The 24,428-nt window shown below is 42.9% G+C and overlaps 1 protein-coding gene across 3 annotated transcripts in view; it reads right to left on the reverse strand.

Moving 5' to 3' along the window:
- Positions 1–4,012: 4,012 nt before the first annotated feature.
- Positions 4,013–24,428, reverse strand: part of SYBU (syntabulin) — a 39,490-nt gene continuing 19,074 nt past the window's right edge. For 2 of the 3 annotated variants that reach the window (XM_030266581.4, XM_030266580.4), the window contains exons 4-7: positions 10,881–10,983; positions 8,339–8,542; positions 7,225–7,374; positions 4,013–6,062 (exon numbers count right to left, since the gene is read on the reverse strand). In XM_030266581.4, coding sequence (XP_030122441.2) covers positions 4,964–6,062; positions 7,225–7,374; positions 8,339–8,542; positions 10,881–10,983 — 1,556 coding nt within the window. In that variant the 3' untranslated portion in view covers positions 4,013–4,963. Of the gene's footprint in view, positions 6,063–7,224; positions 7,375–8,338; positions 8,543–10,880; positions 10,984–12,772; positions 12,847–24,428 lie in introns of those variants that run through there. The other variant, XM_072924940.1, reaches the window with a different exon arrangement.

Raw genomic sequence — 24,428 nt, forward strand, 5'->3', positions numbered from 1 at the left:
TGTTGTGTGGGTATATTATCCCTGATTTGTGGGTTGTATGGATTTCTTACCTTACAGCAGATGAGTCAACACATTTTGCACATGAGACTTGTTTTGTGTTCATCCAGGGACAGCACAGGAAGTGTCAATTGTAAGATAATGGGAAGGGGAGGGGGGGGGCACATGACTAGATCTTTCCTGCCTACAAAAATAGAATTTGTAGCTAAGTTCTAGTAGCTTCTGGCACAAATTTTGCTTAGAGTCTACATAACTGAGAAAACAAGACAGCAAGAATTAATTTTAATTGCTTTAGTCACAGAGAAAAGTGTTTTTAAAAATGTTAAGTATGCTTGACATATAGGTTCAAATCTTGCACAACTCAGAAATTTTCAGATGTTAAATTTTGAAATATATTTTGAAGCCAACAGTGCCATGCATGTTTTCTGCACAAGTCTGCTGGCTGGAGTAGAACAGATTACTTCAAGTGTCGACTTCAGTGCAGCAGTATAGCAAGCACATCTGCTCCTACTACACACCTCCAAAGTATCTGACAAGGGGTGGGAGATGAGAAAGTTTATGAATAAGCTTTAATAACAATCTGTGTTTGTCCTTTTAACAGCACTCAAGAAGCAAGGAGATACCAGTCACAATTCTTTTAACTATTACTGACACAGGGCAAGTAAACTGGCTATCTGCTCCCTGTTTAAAGTGAAATCTGTTGGAAGCTGTTCCATTTTTTAGAAAATTAGTGATTACTGTTGCTATTTTTGAGACAATATATATAAATCAATACTATTTATTAAGAATAACAACAGATGGGCCACTTACTAAGTTGCAAACAAAGCCGCTGAATACATCATGAAAACGCATTTGGGTGTTGAGCCTTCAGCCATTTTAAAAACCTTTGAGTTCTGCCACCTCTGCTTGGGAGTCCTCTTGCATTGCTTTTCCCTCCTGCTGCATGCTGCTTTGCTGTTCTTTGTTCCATCTACCTGCCAAACTTGAGCACAGCTGCTCTAGAGATTCGTCCTGTCTCTGCCCTGTTGACATGGTGCCAGTAGGGAGGACGCTGCTCTTGGGGGAAGTCTCTTAAATGGTGATAACCATGCATGAGTATCAGTTTCGTCTTTTTCCTATATCTTGATTTTTTATCCTTGATAAATATGAAAACACTTTTGCTAAACTTACTGAGGCTGCTGCTCTGATACTATCTTTTCCATTGGTTTGAGTTTCTTGAAGATCCTGTACACCCCTGTGTGTATTTCTTGTCTTTCCTTTCTGCTGCCATATGCTCCTCTTTTTCTCATTCATATTTTAGCTGTTGGCCATGTGATTTTTAATTTTTTTCCTTTCTTGGCTGAAAGCTGGATTTGTTTGCTTTCACTGATATTCTTGACTGTGGAGATTGACCTGCCAGGATGACTGAAAAATCCTTTCCTTGATTGTGCTGTAGTTGTTAATGCTTGCCAGGTCCTGTATTGATTAGTCTGAGGGGATTTGGAGCAAAATACTCACTTCTTATATAGGGCATATATAAAACAGTGCTAAATGTGTTTCAGGAGTTTGGGATTAAGAGGGAGTTGATTTGCAGGGAAAGGAACGAGAAATGAGTAATTACGAGTTGGGAACAACCTTGTGAAAAGGACATAAGGGTGAAAAGAGTCAACAGGCAGAAATTGATGCACAGCAAGTTCTACCTCAACATGAGGAAGAACTTCCTTACTTGAGTTGAGGACTTCCTTACTGGAACAGATTGCCCAGAGAGGTTGTAGTGTCCCCCACTAAAGATACTCAGGAAGTGCCTGGCTGCCATCCTGTGCCATGTGCTCCCTGCTTGAGAAGGGAGGTTGGACCAGATGACCAACTTCCAACCTGACACATTCTGTGAAGGATAGGGATGGATCTCTGGTGGGAAGGGGTCAAATGCCTGAGTCTCAACATTTTCAGCAGGAGGGCATGTTGGGTACCTCAAAGTTGAATATGAAAGAAAAGCTTTTTTTGTCCCTGGATTAGAAATAAAATGTATAGTGGAATATGAACATGCATCCCTTCAGCCCAGGAAGAAGCTGATTTTGTTCTTGTGCTGTAAGCACGAATTCAGGTGTTTACTGTTTTACCCATAGTGTATGAGCTGCATGTCCTCCTCACCTGCATGCTGTGAGATGTGACTTTCCAGTGGGGTACAGGTGTGGGTATGAGCATTTTCTAAACTCACAAAAAAAGGATGGGAGTTTCTTTTGAACTGTTTGGAGGCTGATGGTCCTCACCTAGTTGGTACAGCACCAGTGAGATTCAGGTGAGACATAACTAAGACTTAAGTGTAATATTAGAAGGGAAAAAGCGGAGTTGGTATGTTTGGAGCAACAACTGGCTTATCCTCTATGGATCATGGAACAAAGACCAAAGTCTGGGACTTGTGCATTATAGCAATTCAGGTGTGTTCTAACAGAGGGCACCTTGAGCTGTCTTATGTCCTTGCAGTATGGAGGAGGAAAGGTGGAGGCTTAGAAGTGAACTGAATTTTAGATAGAGATCAGAGCCAAGGCTTTATCAGGAATGTGATCAGAATGCTGTCATCTCTCTCTGAGCATAGTAGTTAAATGTCTTATGAAAGCTGAACTGATGAAGAATCTTAAGGGCAGCAAGAAACTTCAACATTGTTCTGGTTATGAGATCGGCCTACGGCATCTTAAACTTAAGTATAGTTTTTTGTGCTTTGTTGCCTCTGCTGCAAAAACCCCCCACAAAGTCAACAGTGAATACATCTAGAACTGAAAATAAGTTTTCTTCTAAATTATTGTGCATTTCACTGTCACTCAAAGATCACTTAAACAATAATGGCTGTGAAAGAAAAATCCAACATGGTAATGAAGTTGGTAACATCAGTACTGCTGTTCTGGCCCTGCATGGATGGACATATTTTTCTGTAATCCATTTCAGTCCCAAGAAGAGATATTCAGGAATTATAAAAATCCAGGTTGTATAAAATTTATATTAATATCTCCAACTGGTAATTTTGGCCCTAGTGTCCCTATGATGTAAAAGCTTTTGAAAGTGACATTTGAGTAATACGTAGTGCAGCAGTGTCACAAGGCAAGCCAGATGGCTGCAAGCACCCAAGAAGGTGGGAGAGCATGGAAGAAAAAGTTATGGCAATGTAAGCAAGATGCTCTCATTTTTTATTACTTCAACTGATCTGTTAAGAGTTCTCTTCCTTAATGTAATGCTTAATGAAACCTCTAAAATCTCCATGGCAAACACAAAATAATTCATCACTCAGGCACCACAGGGAGGTGAAAGATGTGCGAGTCACCTCTGTAAGCATCAGTATCAGCCTGTTGAGTGTTGCAAATGCTCCCCACACATGGCCAATTATACTCCTTTGTGAATTACTGTAACTTCCCAAAAGCTGCAGAGCAATACATGGCACAGTCAGGCTTCCCTGGATCCCTTCTTCTCTGGGTCACACAAGGAAATACTAGTTTTGCAGAAGGGGAAAACAGGAGGCCACTGAGATTTGAATGGCCAGAGGTGGGGCTGAAAGCTTGGGTGGAGCCAGACAAACCCCACTGTTTTGCCTGTTGGGTCTCATTGCTGTCCTCTGATCTATCCACAGATCTTAGGTTTTGGACATGGAGAATTAATGTTTTGGTGGTCACACTGTGCATGCACACTGACCCCACATGACTGTCAGGTGGGTTAAATGCCAGAAGGACTGGTACTATTCTGGGATTGCAGCGCTGAGGAGTTACAGGTTTCCAGATTATTTCATTGGGTTAAAGACTAGGTCACTTGCATCTGTGAAGGCTGTGTGAGGCGGCTGAGTGGGTTGTGTGTGCAACTGCAGCCCAGCTGGAGCCTTTCATCAGCCTGGTGAGTGCTTACACTTGGAACTGTATTCAGGTTTTCTCAGTCTAATTCTGATTTCCTGGAACAGTACCTGATACAGTACCTCCCCTAGCTCAGCCTGTATCTGACAGCTCAGCTAGAATGGGGTATTTTTTATATCTTTGTACAGTAAAACACTCACGCGTTTGACATATCTATCATGCTTTACTGAACTTGTGATTATAAAGATAATTTACAATAAAGCAATTAAATAAACAATAAGTTAAAACACAATACATTTATACATAGTATTTCAAAGGGCTCAAAAGACTCTCAGGTTCCAATACATAAAGACTTTAAAACAACATTAAAAGTCAAAGTGTATCCACGCCTATGCTTATCATTGTAACAAGTGTTAAGACTCCCAACGATGTAAATTTTTGGTTACAGTCCCTGTATACGCACAAGACCAGTGAAATGCTCAAGCAATTGCACAATTGAGAAGAGCACTACATGAGACAGGCACAAACGATGTGCTGGAAGCTGCCTGGGGAATACGGGGTTTACCTCTAAATTGAATTGACACTTGGGACAACAAATGGAAAGCGCTAGCATGCTTCTGGAGCACAGGTGTGATATCCTAAGGGAAGGTTAGTGCTGTCCAGAGAAATGCCCCACCTTTCTCCAGCCACTTGTTCCCTCGTGCATCTCGCACTACCCTTGAGCCAGTGCAAAGTGCTTGTACATTTCCTCAGTGAACCATCAAGGGGAGTGACTGAGCTTAATCCTAGCTCAGCAGTGGAACATGAAAGAGCACTAGGCTCAAATTCTTGTTGCCCTTGTTATGTTCACTGTGAAGATGTGCTGGCACCAGAAAGTCACCAGCACAGGGGAGGGACATGGTGCCTGGGAGCAGGAGGACTATTTCTGTAAGCAGCAGTACTGTTAAAAACCTCTTGTGGAAGTATGAGGTTCAGCTTATTTTTTTTTTTTTATTTTGAAACAAGGAACATGTTTTTGAACTGATTTATAGTGCAAATCAAATAGTCAAAAGCAAATGATAGATTCTGCCAGAATATACAGTAACCTTTTATGATCTATCTCATCCTTCTTTCTCTCTGCCTCAGCCAGTTGGTGCCCAGGGACAGAGTAGACTTTAGGTTTTGATATTGAAGGGTGTTCGGCGTAAAGAGTGCAGGGCCACCAAGCAGCAACCACGAAGCAATGCTCCAATATTGTAAATAGGATCTGTTCCCCCTCTCTGAGTACTCAAAGCCCACACAATAGTTGGTACAACAGGGGCTGCTACAGCCAGAAGATCCCCAAGGAGACTGCTGCTCCAGTATCTCCTCTTTATTCCTGTATTAACATACTCAAAGGCTTCATCATCATGAGTTTCTGTAAAATCAAGTTCTTTCATGAAACGGTTTTCATTAACTCTGTGCTCCACCCTCCTGCATGGAGACTCCATAGGAGACAAAAGGATGGCAGAATTGGGATCACTTGGAGTTAAGTCCACTATGATACCAGAATCACTGAAGCTTCCAAGAGAAAATTCACCCAATTCCTTCAGTGAAGAAGGTGGGCTTAGAGGACAGGTGTCTTGAGCTCTGAAGATATTTTGAATGAGCTGCTCCACATCTAAGCTATATGGCACCACATCAGTCTGGATGGCCTGTTCCACTGTCATGTTGCTTTTTTCCTCCTCCTGGCAATAAGTTAGTTTTCCATCCAGAATGATTTCAAGCATCTCTTTATTTACAGCAGCACTGAAGGGAGCTGGATCACTCAACTCAGAGGTTGTGGTGGTCAAACTCTCTCCAGATGAGTCAGTCCCGTTAGCTCTGTCCTCACTAAGAAGCAGATCACTGTCTGCCACCTCCTCCAGACCTTGGTCCTCTGTGATGGGGCTGTCTGGCAGGGTGGCACACAATGATAGCAGCTTCCCCTCTGAGTCACTCGTGTACTCCAGGCACTGCTCATCCCTCACAGAGTGATTCTGAGCCATCTCCATGCTTTGCAGCAAAGATTCCAGTTTCTTGTTTTGAATGTTTATGTCTGTGAAGTATTTCTGAATTTTTTTGTCTTTCTCAGCCAAGCTATTTCTCATGCTTTCAATAACCTGCTTGAGTTGTTTAATTTCGCTTCTTGCTTCCTTTAAGGCCAGCTCTGCCTCCACACGATTGCACTCTTCTTCAATCCAGTCTTCCCTCATCCGTCCCAGCTGAGCTTTAAGCTCTTCTATTTCTGTTTCCCTGTAGCAAAATAAAAATGATGTAACACTTCTGCTGACTGCTCAGTTAAAGTCAACATGAGGCCCCACCACACAGTGATGGCTCTGTTGCTGAGATGCTCCAAGAAGGAAGCAAATTTTTCCAGGTGCTATTTGTGGCCACCTCTGAGAAAGCAAAGATATGCCAGCTGATTGCTAATGGGAGTCACTGAGCTCCCCACAAAACCAGCAACCTTGTGGGCTGTGTCATGATCCTGGACAATTTGAGGCACAAGTGGTGACCTCTAGGTCAGGTCTAACCACTGTAGTGCTTAAAAATCTCTCCTACTGCCTCACCCTGGACAAAGGGGAACAGCTGCCTGGATGCATCCCCAGTGCCTGCCAGCAGCTTGTCGCACACTGCCAGAGCCAACGCTGGCCTCGACAGCCAGGGAGCTCAGCTCTGCAGGCACCTGGCTGGCCTCCCCAGCAGGGAGCCACAAGCTGCAAGCACATGGGGAGCACACAGGGGAGAGGGACTCCTGTGTCAGTCCCAGGCCTTGCTGATGCAGAGGAAGAGCACAGGGTCCCTGGAACTCTGTCTTGGTCTCCATTCTAGCAGCTCTTTGTGCCCCCTTGGGTTGTCTGTGCTGGAGAGTCAGCTCCCAGAGTGCAAGTATAAGAGACATCTGTTGCTGCATAATGCACGTTGTCCCTTTGCTCAGCATCCACACAAAGGGCTATTGTGAAAAATTCAGTATATAAGCGACAAAACCACAAATAGGCACAGTGGTTTGGGTACGAACTTTTCTTTCACTGGGGAAAAGGGGGACATTTGCAGTTCTACTGCACTAAGGTAGAACAGGGCCCTTAGGTAATACATGCTGGCAGGTAGAAACTGCTCTATGTATAAAAGGTCTCAATCTAAATCACACTTGTAAAAAGTTGTCTTTTTAAAGTATTTTATTGTGAATGTTTGAAAAAGGAAAAAGAGACAACTATATTTATAAACAAACTCATTGTTTTGCATCCCCTTAGTACACTCTGAAACCTGAAATACTGAAAACAACCTAATCAGACTGATCATAGTTCACATTTTTTAATGGAAACTTCATTGATCAAGAAATGAGTAAAAAAACCTCAGGATTCCCACCCTAAATGTTCCCAAATAAATCTTTCTGACTGATTTCTGAAGTGAGGTTTACCTTTCTTTAAGTTTGCTTTCAGATTCCTTCAGCTTGGTTTTCAAATGTCGTACTGCCACTTCTTTCTGCTGCAGAGGAGTCAAATACTGCTCTGGATTTTGTGGCTTAATGCTGTGATTGTCACCACAAGAATTGTATCTCCCTGATCGCCTGAAAAAACCCAAAACAAACCATCACATAACATCACTCCTACAGTTAAGTCCTGGCACAATGAAAAACATCCCGTTGACTGATAAATGCAAAGCTTGACTCACCTGGGGCTCCTCAGTGTCCACAGAAGTTATTTCACCTTGCAAATAAAAGTACTTGAGGAAACAGCTGATTTGTTGCTACAGTGCAAGATTTTCTATTTATTGCACTTGGTTTCAGTGCCATTACATCAAATGAGGCTTTTAACTTTAACTTTAAAATACCTGGCCACCCCTCACCCCAAATGGGTGGTGTGCCCAGGAGCAGGCAGGGCAAGGGCACCCATCTACAGCCAGCCAGGCAAGGCAGCCCAAGGACTGAGTTCAGCTCCACACAGGATTTATAAAGCTGAGCACACTGAAATCTACACTCATCCTGTCTAGCTTTGGGTGTGTATCTTACATGCTTGGCTGCTCAGCTCTCTGGGAGAGAGGGCAACAGCAGCAGCATGGTGGCCATTTCTCTGCAACATGTGTCACAAGTTCTGGCAGGTATCTGTGTTCTTTCCTATACAGGAAACTGCACTCCTTAGGGAGGTGCCTAAGGCTGGGCGGGATGGATTTTCGCCCAAGTGTCATGTTTCCTACACTACCCCGCCCAATTCTCTTTGAAAAGAACCCTACAACAAACGAACCAGTAAATCCTCATGAGAACTGATGGCATGAAATAGCCTGCCTTGGAGGGAAAACCAACTGCAAAGGGCTTTGACTTGAAGTAAACTTGACTTTTACAGTGCTGAAACAATAAAGCTTTTACATGGCATGGAGAAACTTGCTGACTGTCAAGTCACCTATATGAGGCATCACAAGTATGGTGAGGAGCAAGATGACCTGCATGGCAACTCCTACAGCTGATCCCACGCTACAGTGCACAGAGTATCAATGAACCCAACACCAGGAGACTGAAACACTCAGAGGAGACTTGCCTCATCACTGGACTGCTGTCACTTCCTTTGTATGAGCCTGAGTTGCTGCTGCTGGCTGAAGAAGCCCTATAACTCTGATGGATGTTAGCAGGACTCAGATGGTTTTTGCACAGTGTTGATGAAGCGTCCTTTCCATGTGAAGCCGGTGGACTGGCTCCAGACTTGTAGGATAAGGATCCATTATTTCGACCATAAGGACCACGACTGGAGAAGAACCAAAACGGTGAAAGCATTATTCTTATCACACAACCCATTATATGTCTTATTTTACACAGAAAGTTCTCTAAACAATAAACCAGAGAGATAACCATGAGTGGCTGCAAAGAAATAAAGTTCTGACACGATCAAGTGCTGCATGTTCTCTCACTGGCAGGGTGCTCTCAGCCTGAATTACGTGTTCTGAGGAAATCTCAGCCATTTTACATCTCTCTGTGGACAGTGCAGTTCCCAGTGACTCCCTCAGATCATCCACGTTCCCTGAATCTTTGACTCTGTTAAGTCATGAGAGGCCTGTGGTTTGGACTAATGCCAAAAGAACCACACTGCAGCTTTCCCTGGCCAGGCCTGCAGAGTGGTGCCTGTGCTTGGAGAGTTGCTGTAAAACAGCTTTCATGCTCCTCAGCAAGCAGCCTGAGGGATCACAGTGTGCAATAAAAACAGATTTTGTTTGGGCCACTGTTCTTTTCTGCCTTTGGCATACTAGGTGCTTCATCTGTCATGGTCAGCTATTCATTCACTTTGATATAGTCTGAACCCCATGGAGAGCAGGCTGAAATAGTATTAAAAGAGACAAAGAAAAGCACAGAATTTTCCTTCTTTTTTCTTCCAGTTTTTCTCATATATATTTACATTTCTCTTCCCATTCTTTATCAAAGAATCTGTCAACTGTGTGTGCTTGAAAGCAATTGGTATCCTCCCTGCCTGACAGCTGCCCAAGGGCTGGAGTGCTCTGAGACCAGCTTCCCGGGATATGTCCCTTTCCTGCTCACTTGGTTTGTCATCCTACACTACTAGACTGCTACCTTCACTCTCCCACTGAAGTTGTTCTTCTAAATGGTAAGGAAAGGGCAGGTTTAAAAAAAGTAAACTTAAAAATCCAAACAAAAAATACCAGAAAAAGGCAAACTCAGACAGCAAAAGAGAACACTTGAATATAAAAAATCAAATACCACAGAACTATGAAGCAACATCTCTTCTTTAAATTGTTTCACTTGGTTTTTTCCCTTCTCAGCAAATGGAACAGTTTATAAGGAACAGATGGTTGAGTGGCTGCTGTGAACCTTCATCACACTGCTGCGGTTTGGGTGATTTTGTAATTATTTTACAATGAAGTACAGGACTGTGGTTTGTGACAACGCTGAAGTGTTTTATAGCAAGAACAGTTAAAAAAGTTTTGCAAGTATTGCAAAGGAGATATCTCTTACCACTTTATACAGTGTATCATCAAATCTGGTGTGTAGCAGAATTTGCAGAGACTGTGCTTAACATAGCAGCACATCTGAAGGAGCCTTATTACAGAGGACTTCAGTCCAGTGCAGGATGTCAGTATGCTCTAGTTTAAAGTTATATTAAAATGCCCAGTATATGAAATGATGCAGAATCTTACTGAAATTAAGGTGATTTTAGGGCTTCATATTGTACTTAGTACCATTTTTTCCCACAGCCAGTAACTTTACTTGTTGAATGTAATCTAGAGGGAACTTAAGTAGTGTTTATTTTTCTAAGAGTCTCGTGATACAGATAGGAAAGTGCTCTCAGAGCCTCACACTGCGACCTTCAGGACTGTGACTCAGGCACACGAGTATCCTGCTGCTGTCCCAGCCTGCCTGCCAGCTCTTCCACAACAGGCAGGAAACCAGCCCTGCCCTGTGAACTCCTTCCTCCTGCTCCACAAAAAGCAACCAGCAGGGATTGTGTGGGCAGGACTGCTCCATCCCAATGCCCCTGTGCCCTCAAGCTGTCTGAATTTGCAATTCAGATATGACAGGGAGAAATCTTACAGAATCTTCATTAAAGGTTCACTTAGACAGATGACTATGATACAATTTTTCTTAAAAAAAATGCCTATAGGCTGGTCAAGGGTATTTCAGAAAAAAAGTCCAACATCAAAGGCAATACTGTCTATTTCTTACAACAAAAAATAAGATCACAATCTGGAAAGGTGTAAGCTCAGCTGAAAATGTATGAAATAGATAAAACAAATTGTTAAGACCAAAAGGTTTAAGTTAACTGGTTAGAAATACTGCTGTTAACTAACACCCAGCTCTCTCCACTCCAGCCAATGCCTTTTCTGCCTTACCTGATTCTATTTTCCATACTTGCCATGAATAAACAAACAAAAAAAACCCAACAAGATGGCTCATCTGGCAGACTGACAATTTTTGTGCACTGAATACAGCATTTTTTTTTCTTTCTTATATTGCAGTTCTCACCAGTGTGCTGCCCAAGAGCCTTGTGTTAACCCCATCATTTTAAAATGCAAGACCTTACCCAGTAGTCTATCTCTGCACTAGCAATATTCAGGAAAAATTGCTTTGCTTACTTGCGAGAAAAAGAAGATCTCTTGCTTCCAGCAGCTGACATATGGACTTCAGGTGCTGAAATACTGCCCGTGCTGCTTGAAGAGCTAAAATCAGCTTCACTACCTAGAAAGGAAAAGGAAAGAGTGAAGACATGATGGAAATTATAACTCAAAGATTGTTTTCAAAATAACAGTGAATCACAAGCATCCTTCCTTTGTCTGTTCTGGGTGAATTTCAGAAGTTGCATGGATTTTCAAACATCCCTGGGGACAAGAGCTGGATCTGTTCCAGATTTTCAACATTTCTTCAGAACTGGCACTTGAACAAGAGCAGAAAAAAGCATTTGAACACAAAACCTTCACACTACAGAAGCCATTTTAGGTCTCAGACAGGAACACTTGTTGTGACAACCTGTTTGCTCTCCCACAGACATCGACAGACGAATGCGGCTGCTCACATGGCTCCTTCAGAAGCAGAGTGATTAGAACACACCACTGTAACTGGGTATTTCTCATGCTTACAACCATGCAGAAACACTGCTCACCGCTTCTGTTTTGTTTCCTCAGATAACATAAATGTACATATATATATATAGGGATAAACATGTACAGGCTAATATCTATGTATTAATCTTCACACATAGGCAGGTTTTCATGTTGTACAGAAGCATAGTGAAGCAGCTCTAATAACCTTAAAATAATCCAGTAATCACATGTAGGTCTCAAGTGCTTCTCAGGTACCAAGTCATCTGATGACTGATTTTCTACCGATCACACCTTTTATTTTACAAGCTCTGGCATATCCAAGGAAAACTGCTCTCATTTTGCTTAGGTAGATAGATATATTAAGAAAGTCTTGTCCTCTGGAACAAAAACACACCAAAGCTATAATTTTTTTCCAATCTGTCAGTCTAACAGCAAATGTTCTATGCCATACCCAGGTGGTCTCATGCTGTTGAGCCACAATAATGAATGGTGTCGTTAGCTGAGGGGATGGAAATAACTCTCCAACATCCTTTAAGCAGCTGACCAAGGAGAGCATTTCCCACCTGGGACTTTCTGGGTGTCATCCCATCAATAGACATCCCCAAGCCAGCAGCTACAAACTTGCAGTTTTTGCTATCTTTTCCACACAGGGGAGATGCAACTGCAGCCACCATCATCCCTCAATTGCAGCTAGACCTTCTAGTCCTCAATCTCTCTTAAATTCTACACAGAGCTGATGGTGAAGGGTGCATCATTCACCCTGAATGCCTGAGACTGAGAAAAGGCTTTGTCAGAGCCTGGCCTCACAGCCTTAAAGGGGCTGATTCAGCCAGCAACCATTCTTACCATTGGGTAACACTTAGCAACTGGCCTTAGGATAAGGTGTGATTGGATTTAACCCAATACTTTCCCTACTTCATGACATCTGAGACCAGCCTCCATTTCTCTGTGCCTCTGCATCAGCGTACCCCAGGATATTCCTCAGTCCAATTTCAAAGTGCTCAGATACAAAGCTTAGGTATTCAAAAGGAGATCCCAGGGACCCAGCCCTAGCACCTCTAACCAGCTCCATACCCAGTACAACGCCCCTGATAATCAGACCCAAGCCACCACACCCATAACCAGATCAGAGCTGTGTGCAAATTTGCAAGGGAAGGGAAGGAAAGCAGCAAAACCACTTGTTTTCACAGAGTATTTGTATCATGTTTACAGATGTAAATAAGAGTGACCCTCTCCTCGGGGAAGCAAAATTATCATGGGACATGATGTTCCAAGATGCAACAGAGTTTTCCTGATAAACAAAATATCCCCATCTACAAGACTAACATACACTCCAAATAATTTCTTGAAGTACCACAATACACACCAAAATAAATACTTTTCTAACCAAGACCCAAACAGGTAAACATGTCACACAGATGTCATACCTCTGGTGTTTGGGTCCCCAAAACATTCTTGCTCTTGCAAGACACCAGCAGCTTTCCCAAGGCAAGTCCTGGCTGTGGCACAGAGAGCAGGAGCCCCAGCCAAGGTTCATCTCTGGGTAAGTAGATCACATCATAATCAGATCTCACTATTGAAAGCATGGCCGAGTAGCAAGGCTTAACAATCGCCTCTCCCTGACCTGCCTGGCTTGGAGCACCAAGAGCTGCAGGACCGGGCACGGCTGGTAAGAGCCAGCGGAGCCTGAAAACACAACCACACCATCAGCAGAGCTTTCTGAAAGACTGAACTGCATCTGAGACAGGAACAGTGTCTGCAAAGCATGAAATAACCTTCCTGGCCCTGATTCTAATAACAGCTACACACAAGCTTAACACTTAGTACAGGAGACTACTTATGTTTAAAATTAGGCATGTGGCTATTTATAGGATCTTTGAGAACATTTTATAAGTTAAAGGGGTCACTGCTAGTAATTGTTCCAAGCGTATAAATTATGTTCAAGCCAGTATTGTGTGTAGCAGAGCTTGACAGCAGTGTTATTAGGAGACTTTAAAAAACATCTTTTCCCATTTGGTAGACATCTCTGAGCAAAATAACATGGCATCTATCCATAAAATATCTATTGCAACATATTCTCATGACTTCTATCTTACAAATAACAAAACATGAAACTGTTTACCAGCAGTGCAGGCAGGGGTTGAACATGGCTTCTCGTTCTCCTAATGCCATTCTCCAGGCTGACAGCTTCCTAAGGACGACTGTTGATTGTTTTTGTGACTGTGACTATGTAATTGCAAAATCTCACACATGTAAGCTCCAGAACAGCCCATTAATTTAGTGCTAACTACGAAAGAGACTGACATTTCTCAACCCCGCATTCCTTTGTCCTAACTGGCCGTAACACTCGTTTAGCTCCGACGAGAGACTTTCCTCTTAAAAGGACTGTCTTACCCCTTCCTGCAAAAGCTGCTGCACCAGCTTCAGCAGTATGTCATTTGGAGCTGACTGATTCCTGCAGGCTGCAGCACCAGTGTCGCAGCCCACGGGGCCAGGCCGGTGTCCGTGCAGGGCAGCCCGTCCTCGCCCCCCCGGCAGCGGGCTGCGAGCAGCACGCCCACGCCACGGACAGAGCTCTGCCCTGCTCTGTGCAACGCGAGGAACAGCGCAAGGATGGCCAGCGAAGCACCGTCACATTTTCCAGCCTTGCCCTTTGCCGGGAACGGGGATGTGAGAAGCGAGAGCGCAGTGCTGCAGAGCCCAGTGCTCTGTACCGCTCGGTGGGCTGCGGCACCGAGCCGAGAGCGCTCCGCAGGCGGCATCGCGCTCTGCGCCGCCTTTTCGCCTCCTCGCTGCCCTGACAGCATCGCGACAGCCGCTGGGCCGGGCTGAGCCCCAGGGAGGAGAAGGGAGCCCGTGCCAGCTGCGGTGCCGTGCCGAGCCGTGCCGAGCCGTGCGGGCAGCGCCGCCCGGGCGGAGCTGTGACCGCCCGGCACGGGGTGAGGGCGGCCCGGCCGGCGCCCGCGGCGTCTGCTCGGGGAGCTCACACTCTCCCTCCGCAGCACGGGGATCAACCGGGACACTCTTAGGAACATCCAAGGGCAGGCTTCCCATCCTGCATCTGACGCAGTTACAGCCCTGGGGCCGGGATGGACGAGCGGGAGAAGAAGGAGCCGCCTGTGCCAGGCCCGCCACGCCTCCGGCTGGCGCAGGGCGGCCACCGCGCCCCGCTCTGGGCGTGGGCAAACCTCACCTCCAGCTGCATCCCCTGCCCGGCACAGCCACAGCCAAAGGACAGCGGCGGGACAGCTCCTCTTACAAGGATTCTTACCCCGTCCTCCAAAAGGTGCTACACGTTGAGTCACCAGCTTCAGCAGTATGGCATTTGGAGTTCACTAACATACATATACCTATACCTATACCTATACATACACATACACACATACATATACATACACATACACACATACATATACATACACATACACACATATACACATATACACATGTCATGCTTATGGAGTCAAACGATAGATTTTTGTACACCAGAAACGACCTAGGAAAACCGAACTGCTAAATTGCCCACATGCACAGAAAAATGTAAAAAAAAAAAAAATGCTGCAAAGAAGCAATGAAATGTTGCTTTAACATTTCAGACTTCTCTTCAGATAACACTCATAAAAATGACATATCCTTATATGTATATCGATCTTGAAGTAGGTTTTGCATATAGGCAGTGAAACAGAGCTGTAAATAAAACAGTGCTGACAGAAACAGCTTGTCCTCAAAATGTAAAGCATTTAAATTTACTGAGCTTTCTTGCCTTCAAAAGCACTCCATGATACAGCAAAGTGACCAAAATATGCATACATATTAACCTCTTTGGTGTAGCTACTTGACGAGTAAGTGGCATGCTGTCTCTCTAGATAGCCTGATTTAGAGACTCCTAGAGCTTGGGCCTGACTGTGTGAAAAAATATCCAGCAAAGTCATTAGAAGCAGATGGAAAAGTAGAGAGAATTCAGTTGTAATGAATTCAGAATTCCACTAATGAAAGGACCTGCATTTTTAAGAGATTTGCTTCAATTTATCATGACAGCTTTAAGTCACAGCTATATCTCTAGCTCTAATACTTAACAGCATAAGCAGTATATTTCCAGGAAGCACTAATACTCCTTTTATTTTTCTATTTAATATAGGGTTGCTCCTGCAAGATAGATTTTGTACACTAAAAATGACCTAGGAAAGAAAACCACACTGCTCACATGCATGGAGAAATTTAAAAAAAAAAAAAAAAAGAAAAAAAAGAAAAAAAAAAGCTGCAAAGAAGCAGTAACACTTCAGGCTTTACTTTAGATAACACCCTTAAAAATGACCCATTTTGAAGTCTCCTAGTGGGAGATGTGCTGATGTGATGAATTCAAAGTGTCAAGACCTTAGATGACAGTGAGTTTTGGTTCCAGTCCCTGGCCTTTGGCTTTTTACTTACTTGACTTAGGATTATTGTATGGGAGACTCTTATTTTGGACTTAACTATTAAATTTCTCACTGAACAGTACCCGGGGTAAAGGCAGATAGAACCTTGAGAGCAAGGAACAGGTCACAGCTCTCCTCCATATGGACTGCTGTAATCTTTGGATGACAAAAGCTGCTCCCATATGCTCCGCCTGTGCCACTCTCTCCACTATAATGAGGTCTAACATCAGGGAGGAAGCTGAAGACAGGTTGCACTGGTTCAGGAACTCTTAGCAGAAGTGTTGATTTGGGCTCCTTTTATCTAAAAAGGGGAATGGACTCAGACTCTTTCCTCAAGGTCTAACTGCTCAGGTGTGACACAGCTCTAGGACTGCCCATTTTTCAGGGGAATTAAACCTGCTGAATTTCTGCACTCACAGAGATGGTCTGGCTCTGGTACAGAGGTTCACAGTGAATCCAAGCCATGCACATGGGCACAACCAGGACCACAGGCAGGTGACTAAGTCTGTGAGATGGGCACTTCTCCCTGGCATCTCCTGTGGGCATGTCTGGAGTGGTCTCCGCTGTGAATCTTGGATTTTAGTACCTAATCACCCCTCTGGTTTTATACAAGGTTTAGTCATCAAACTCACATTTGTGAGCTGTGCTCCACAAATAAGAGCAAGAAACTGGGTACAGCAATGTCTGGCATCCTCAATCCAGGGTACAACAGGCATCTCTTCCCTATCCCACTGCACTGGCCAATGAATGAATCCACACTCCCCACTCTTGGGTGGACATCCACCCAACTGCTCAGCAGTGCTCCCTCAGCAGACAGGTCTGTGGTCACATTTCAGCTGAGTGCTTGGCCCAGTAGCAGCTGGGAACTTGGGCAGCTGGCAGAGACACAGTCAGAGGGGGTGTAGAGAAAAACTTTGGGTGTGGGTCTCCATAAATTGTTCAAACGTGTTGGGCAAGAAGACTTCCAGCTCAAAACCAGACAGATTTTTGAGAAGGACTGCAACACAGATTCTGCTCCCCTATGTTTGGATCAAAATGCAATTTTACAAATTATTATTTATCTTGATTTTTGCTCATTTTTCTTGCTTATTCTTTTTACTTTGAAAGAAGGATTGTTATCAAATAATTAATCTCATTAAGCAGTTTTCTGATCTAAGTACTATAGTTTTAGTAGTAATCTGAGCCACACTAATGCAAATTATAAGCATTGCAGATCTCAACATGAATACATAATGTGACTTATGTATTCTGTAAAACCACAATCAATCAAGCTTTTCTCTCAAAACACTACAAAATAATTACTGACATTGGCTGAGAGCCATCATGCATATTCTGCATATCACTGTGATCTGGGCTAGTGTTTTTCTTAATTGTTTCTAATTCACTGATTTGTAGAGAAGCCAAAAGCGGATGTTGGAACAGACAAAGAGCATTACAAGTTGGAGTTTTTTGCTGCTTTATGTATTTTTAAGGATATTTTTCATACAGAAGTCAGCCTGACCTAGTTATTTTTTGTGCTACTGTATGGAACTTGAGCCATTCTAACACCACCTTAAAAATGACTCCCATAATTTCACTCTTCTCAGCCTGAAGTGACCTTTGTCAGGGGGAACATATGCTCATGGAGCAGAAGGGAACAGTCTAGGGAACTTATCTTCTTGTTCAAACAAAAAGGCTCTTTGTTATCAGAGACAGAAGGATGCTGCTTTCCTACACCAACATCAAAACAAACATTGAAATTGGAGGTTCAAAAAATACACTAGGAGTTGTACAACACAATGCTAACTTGCATTTTACAGTTTAGAAATTATATCTTTAATCCACCTATGGACAAGTATATTTAATAAGCAACCATGCAGTATCACCTTAGAGGATTTTTTAATGTACCGGGCAGTACTATTTGGTCTGTTTGAAGGGAAATGCATAGGCTGGTCAGAAGTATTTTTAGGAACTGGAAAATGTCATCTTTGGCAGGGATAACTTAGCAGTACACAGAGAGGCAGCAAACTTCATCACAGACTGGGAAAAGATCCCAGCCCTCCTGTCACGTTGGTGGCAGAAGTTTAACAAAGGGTTTTCAGAGGCCCCTTCAACACATCTCCCAAATCTGGTTCCCCTGTGCAAGGAGGAGGGCACAGTGTATCTGCAAGTGCACGAAACTGCATGCAAAACCTGATTCAAGTGAAAGCTTATGCATAGTCACCCTTAATATAAGACATATGGTTTTTATTTCAATGTGCATAAAACATTTTAAATCAGTTTGACATGTTTTCAACAGGCAAGGGAAAAACATTGGAAGGAGAAATATATCTGGGGGGTAACTGGTGAAACAACCCTGCAATTCAGGATGAGAAGCAAAATTTGTCGTAAGCTAATCAAATATTTACTGTAACACAATGTTGAAATTATTACAAAAAACTAATGAAGTTCAAGTGCCATCTGTTGAAAAGAACAGCAAAACCCTATGCCATTGGTTGCATAAACTATATTTTTTACAGGAAGAAATCCAAGGTGAGTCTGAGGCCAATGCATTTCAAGTTACGACTGCCATCATTTGCTGCTTTTTTTCACTCTTACTGTTAAGAAGCAAAAATGACAGACAAGAAGCCTGTGCTTTTTCAGCTTATTAATCCTTGCAGGTTTGTGGTCAAGCTGTACTCCACCGGCTCTAGCAAACAGACACAGCCTGCCCAGATTTCAAAAGCCAACAGCTTCCTATTATTTACAGAATCTAAGAAAGGTGGAACACAGACCTGTAATTAAGTGCCTCAGCATGGAAGCAAGACAATGTAATACTAATAAAATATTAAACAAACCTCACAGAATTTTAATTTCTTTTAAATGTATTTAATGTAATGGTGTATATAAAATACACTATTATAAAGCAGATTTGCTATTTTTTATGCCACATTAAAGGCAGTACATTTCAGAGTCCTTGGGGAAGCCATGTTCATTTTGCAGTGGCTGGAGGCTGAATGCACAAAAAGAGGCCAAGTCTCCAGCTCCTGGGGGAGTTAGGGCAGTTTTGGAGCTGGTGCTCTCCCTGACTGCCATCTCTACTGGGAACCACCTCCCACCAGTCCCACTCAGCAAAGCTTCTCAGCTCTGCCAAACTTGTTTCTGTGCATGCCTAGAAGCAGGTCAGCTTAAAAAGTGGTGAACAGTTTGGTGCCTCTTTCGAAAAACCTGGGTGGGTGTTTCACACTACACCACATAAATCAGGATCCACACAAAGCAAACCCAATGACGGCTCTTTTATGCTGTCTGCTTTACTGGGGAAAGAAAGGTACCACCTGGGATTTTTAGGGCCAAGCTTAGCTTTGAACTGGGAGGGTGCTGCACATGATCTCCCCATCACACCCCCAGGAACACAGCATCCAGCAATAAGAACTTGACAAAGAGATGAGGCCCTATCCTTGCAGCTTGTCATGCCCTTCTCCAGCTCCTCCATAAAACCACCTAGTAGTTTGGAATGCCTGTCTTCATTAACCCTGCTACATGAGTGAAATCCATACAGGCCTGAATTTCCCACCATCCCACCTCCATCAGGAGATTCCACCCTGCACGTAACACAGCTGAGAAAACTGTTCTCTGCAACCTAAAATTTTAGCAAAGTTGGGCAACTTCTATCTAGTTGTTCTGTCTGCTGGGTTTTGTTTTATGAGTACTGTGGTTTCTTTACTGCAACAGGGACTGGGCATGCATTTTTCCTTTCTGCTAGGCTATTCCCAAGCTCAGAATTCTTAACTTCAAGGGAGAACCAAAACAGAGTAAAGACATCTAAAGCACCAGGATTTAGATATCTGTGTACATAAAAGCAAGTAAAATACCACTGCTTAAATAGGCCAGTGTTTAAAATGACACCACTATCTGCAAAGATTCAATAAGTTGTTTATGCTTGACCTTCCCCTTCTGAGGCCAGTCACCATCCAGTCACCAATGCCTTTATATGACAGTGAAATCAAGTGAGATTTCCATTACTAAAATAAAGACATTCCCACAGATTTCTATTTCTATGCATAAATACAGATATATAAACACATATTGACTTATCCACTCAATACTGTGCAGAAGTACTTGAAGACTCTGAGGCAAAAAAAAAAAAAAAAAAAAATAGATCAGAGAGCACTGAAAATATTTATGATCTGAAGTCAAATATGGCCAGAAAAACGTAAAATCAGATTTTTCTACTTTCTGTTCTAAGTGATGCTTTAATTATGAAAACTAATAAATGCCTTTCTTCTTTTAACAATGGGGTAAAACATAAAAATAAATCCCCCAAAATTCAAAATATTTTAGATTGAATATGGCCTTTGTTCAGTTTGAAACAAAGATTTTCTTTAATGTCTTGATCTCGCAGCAACCCCCAAATCAATTGTTTGCATAGCTCTGCTTTGAACATAGTAAGATGTCAGAAAAGCAATGGAGGATGAAAAGAAAAATACAAAAGGAAATTATCTATCAGTTCCTGAGTAAACACTGCTCAGAAAACACTTTAAATCCCATGATTCTCATTTAAAAAGCATTAATAACCTGGAGAAATTCCAAAAAAGGTCAACAATAATAATAACAGCATGACAGGACACTGTTTATGAGAGGAGATTAAGGGAATGCAATTTGTTTATTCTAAGATAAAAATGCATACTGACAATACAGTTTATCATGGGAGGGGGAATACAGCTGGAAAACTGTAAAGAAAGCTATGTAACAACAACAGGGTTCTGGCTGTGATGCATGTTATTTCACGAAAAATTACTTGAAATAAAAACTCATGGTGAGTGGGAGTTGGGCATAGTAAAATGTGTCTGGAGTAGGTTCAGAATACTTTAACCAGGGAAAGTTAGGAAGCTATTTTAAACATTGGCATAAATAATACAGATTGTAATTTAAAAGCAGAGGACAAAAAAAATTTCCTAAGGGAAGATTCATAATGGACTCTTTCTCATGCACAGCATTTCATTCTATCAAGTGGGCTGAAATCCACAGAAAGCAAACTCAAGGCACAGAAAATTCACTGCAGTAAATATACAAATTTCAAGGCATGTTTTATGTTGACCTCACACACATTTTAAACCAAATACTTAAGAGTGTGCAGTGTGTTTAGCATTGGTTTCTCCTTTCTGGCTCAAATTCCACTCTGGATTAACAGAGGAGAAAAAACCCAAACAAACCTCCTTAAATATACAAAAAGAATTGTATTGTTTTTACTAAAGAGCACAGCTATTGCCATCTTCAATACCTACCTCTAAACCCCAGGGCCCTTCTTATGCCAGGCCCTTGGCTGCCTTTTCCTGATGCAGGAGCACATCCCTGCAAACCCTAGGAGACCTTAATTTCTCTCAAAAGGCACTCGGGTCTAACAGATGTGGTGTGTGGCAGGGATGTCATGCTGTGCAGCATCCCAGGCAGTCCCTGCAGAAGTCCCAGCCAGGTCCCTGCTCCCTGTGACCTGCAGTACAGCAGCGGCTCTCTGGCGGACCAAGAGCGAGGTTGAGCTGGAGGCCATCCACAGGCATCCTCGGGCCACCATCTCCCTGTGACAGTGGCTGTCCCATTTCTGTGTGTCTGCAGCAGCAGTACAATTAATGGGTCAGGGAGAGAGGGACAAAGGAGTTGCCTTGTGCCTGCTGGGAGCTCGGCTCTGAACCCCCTAAAGGAGCAGCGGAGGTAAAGTGGAGCAGCTGCCCTGGGAGCAGACACCCCGCATCCCCTCAGCCTGCCTGGGCTCTGTATCAGGGCACTCCTCTGCTTTGCAATGAAGTCCTTCCCCCAAAAGGCACAAGAAGACATCTCAACCTAAGTTTCTTTTCCATTTCCTGAACTAAGCAACAAGGACATCCTTTTATTTATTTATTTATTGTAAGGAAGGAGGTATGTAATTGCAGATTTTTGCCCAAGGCCCTGAACTGCAGGTGCCCTGTGCCACCAGCCCAGAGCAGGTCACTATGCAGGACAGGTGGGACTCAGGCTTTCAGCTTTTACTTGCCAATTTCTCCTTTACAATTTGCTGGCTTTTTTTTTGGATCCTCCATTTTTGCGGTGACATCTGGGCACTTGCTGCAGCCTAAGAATCTTCTGAACAAAGAAATATATTTTGAGAGGCCACAGCCTACTGGCTAATTGCCTATGTCTCTACTAAGCAACATCCAAAATCATGTTTTAGAAAAGGCTGGATTATAAAATTTGTGACACAGATTCAAAAGATGGTTTTTCTATGACACTTTAACAGGAATTTTTAGATCTGTGTTAAATACTATGAAACACTTTGAAGCTGAAGACTACTTGTAGCTTCTATTTTGCTTATTCATGTTTATAATAAATTTTTGAGTATTTGAAAATGTCTTGCCCAGCAATTCAAGCAAATTTGTTTAAATTAAAAGTTTAATACAAAATACATATAAATCTGAACTAAAAACCTACTGCTATGCTAATAATTTTTACCTATCTTTCTAAGCATCTTTTGCCTAAAATATTTAGATTCTGGTTATATTCCAGTATTATTTTTCAGAAGCTACAGAGCACTTATTTCACTTCAGTGTATTTAGTTAGCTTTAGGACTTTACTTAGTCCTAAAAACATTTAATTTCTGTGAATCCATAGCACAAAATGGGATTCAGAATCTCCCTTTGCTAGGCAGCTTGGGCAGCAGTCCTCACAAAATGGAAAACAGAGCGCCTAAGCTTATTAGGGATGAACAGAAGAGGAAAAAGCTATAACTAGAACTACCTGAAGGTCCATGTGTGCTCTTCAAGCACAAACTTTCTTCCACAACTGAATGTCTAAGAGCCTCCCTTTCCATTAAGAAAAGAAAGAAGCCAATAAAGATAAAGAAAAGCCACAGAGATTGTGGTTGACTTCAGTAAGGACCAACAGCAGATGTGTCAGAGGCCTGATGAGGACACAGGCAAAGCAGGTAGGATTCATCTGACTAAGCATGGAAGTCTTCCATGTCTGAGCCAACCTCGGTCCTATTCTCAATCAACATAACCAGTGAATCCTAAAGTAAATGATTTAATATTTAGTCAGAAAGATCGCACACCAGATACAGTGGACTCATTCATTCTGCTTCCTTCAAAACTAAATAGAACCTTAGTGCACTCATGCAGGCAAAGATCCTGCACTACAGAATGGGGAATTAATAATTAATCCCTACACTACAGATTGGGAATGGAGGTCAGATAAATTAGGGGCTGTATCTGCTCTATTCATCTTGGATGAAGACTATGAATTCACACATCCCTGACCTCCAAAACAGCTCCTGTAAGCCCTAGAAGGGAAATGGCAGGTTCACCTGTTAAAGCTGTTTTGTTTCCCTTGAGCAATGGAACCAGCCACTAGGAGCAGCAACAGTCAGACCCCATCTGCTACTGAAGGTTGTCTAAGGGGACAATTAGATTCCAATTTCACTTCCTCTGAATCACAAGGGGTGAGGGATTTATGCCAGGCAGAGGAGCTCCAACCAATGAGATTTACTGGCTGTGCTGGGTCTAGAACTAGAAGGAAATATTCAAAGGGGCCGTAAGAACCTGGATATCCTGGAATATGTGAGGGAGGCTGGGCTTTGCAAATGCTGGACCCTCAGCAGTATCACCCCCTCCACCATCCCCCAGACCTCACAGGCTGGCCACCTTCCAGCCCTCACTGACTGCTACAGCCACCAAACTGCTGCAGGGTGATGTCCCTCTGGGCTCTGAGGACGGCATGGGCAGGAACCCAGACACGGTGTCCTCACTCCTGGAGGGTGAGATGTGCACGTGCATCTCCCCAGAGCACAGCCTGCTCCTCCGGGACCCCTGGAACCGGGGCCTTAATAACTCCCTGTGCTGGCAGGTGAGGCAAGCAAATCTGCACAGCTCCATAGCAACAGACATGAAATTAAAGCAGTAAAATAGGCAGGAGGACTCAGCACATACAGAAATATTATCCAGAAACATTTTTTTATTTAGAAAATCAGCAGTAGCTATTTTGTGTGGGTGCAGAATGAAAGGTGAAGGGAAAGAAGAAAAGCAAAAGCAATGAGGAAAATGAATAGGATCAAAAACTGCCACAACTGTATTTGTGAGTTTCTGTACTAGAAAAGGTCTCAGACACTTTAGTGTCACAAATGAAATTATGAAATAGAAATAGCAGAAAGGGAGAAGAGTGTGACTGAAACTGTACAGGAAACAAATGTTGCATATGGCTGGATTTGAATGTCAGGATGGTTAAAATGGCTGCTATCAGGTGTGGGATAGAAGTGAAGCATTCAAAGCATATGCTTACATCTGAGAAAGACGCTTCCTTTTTATTGCCAAGATGAGGTTTTAAAAAACAGATCAAAAGCCTTCCAGAAGCACAAGTACTTGACCCCTGTGTATCTGCTCTTTGCCAAATATCAAGTAGCTTAAAGATATAACGCTCAAGTTAAAGCTCTCCTCATCTGGTTTAAGTTACTAAGGGAACCTGGGCTTTTGCTCTTTCTCTTTTCACTTGCAATCTCCTCTGTACCTATCAGAGAATCTATGCTCTACACTTATCAACAAACATTGTCAGATCAAGAGATTCCTTGTTGTTAATTCAAGTAATTTAAGGAAAGAACTAATGGTCAGTCACAGGCAAGACATTCCATCATTTGCTATCAACTCAATTCACTTGGTCAATCTTCAGAACCTTTTTTTTGTTCTCTGAC

This window comes from Taeniopygia guttata, chromosome 2 (genome assembly GCF_048771995.1).
Source record: "Taeniopygia guttata chromosome 2, bTaeGut7.mat, whole genome shotgun sequence".
Classification (NCBI taxonomy): domain Eukaryota; kingdom Metazoa; phylum Chordata; class Aves; order Passeriformes; family Estrildidae; genus Taeniopygia; species Taeniopygia guttata.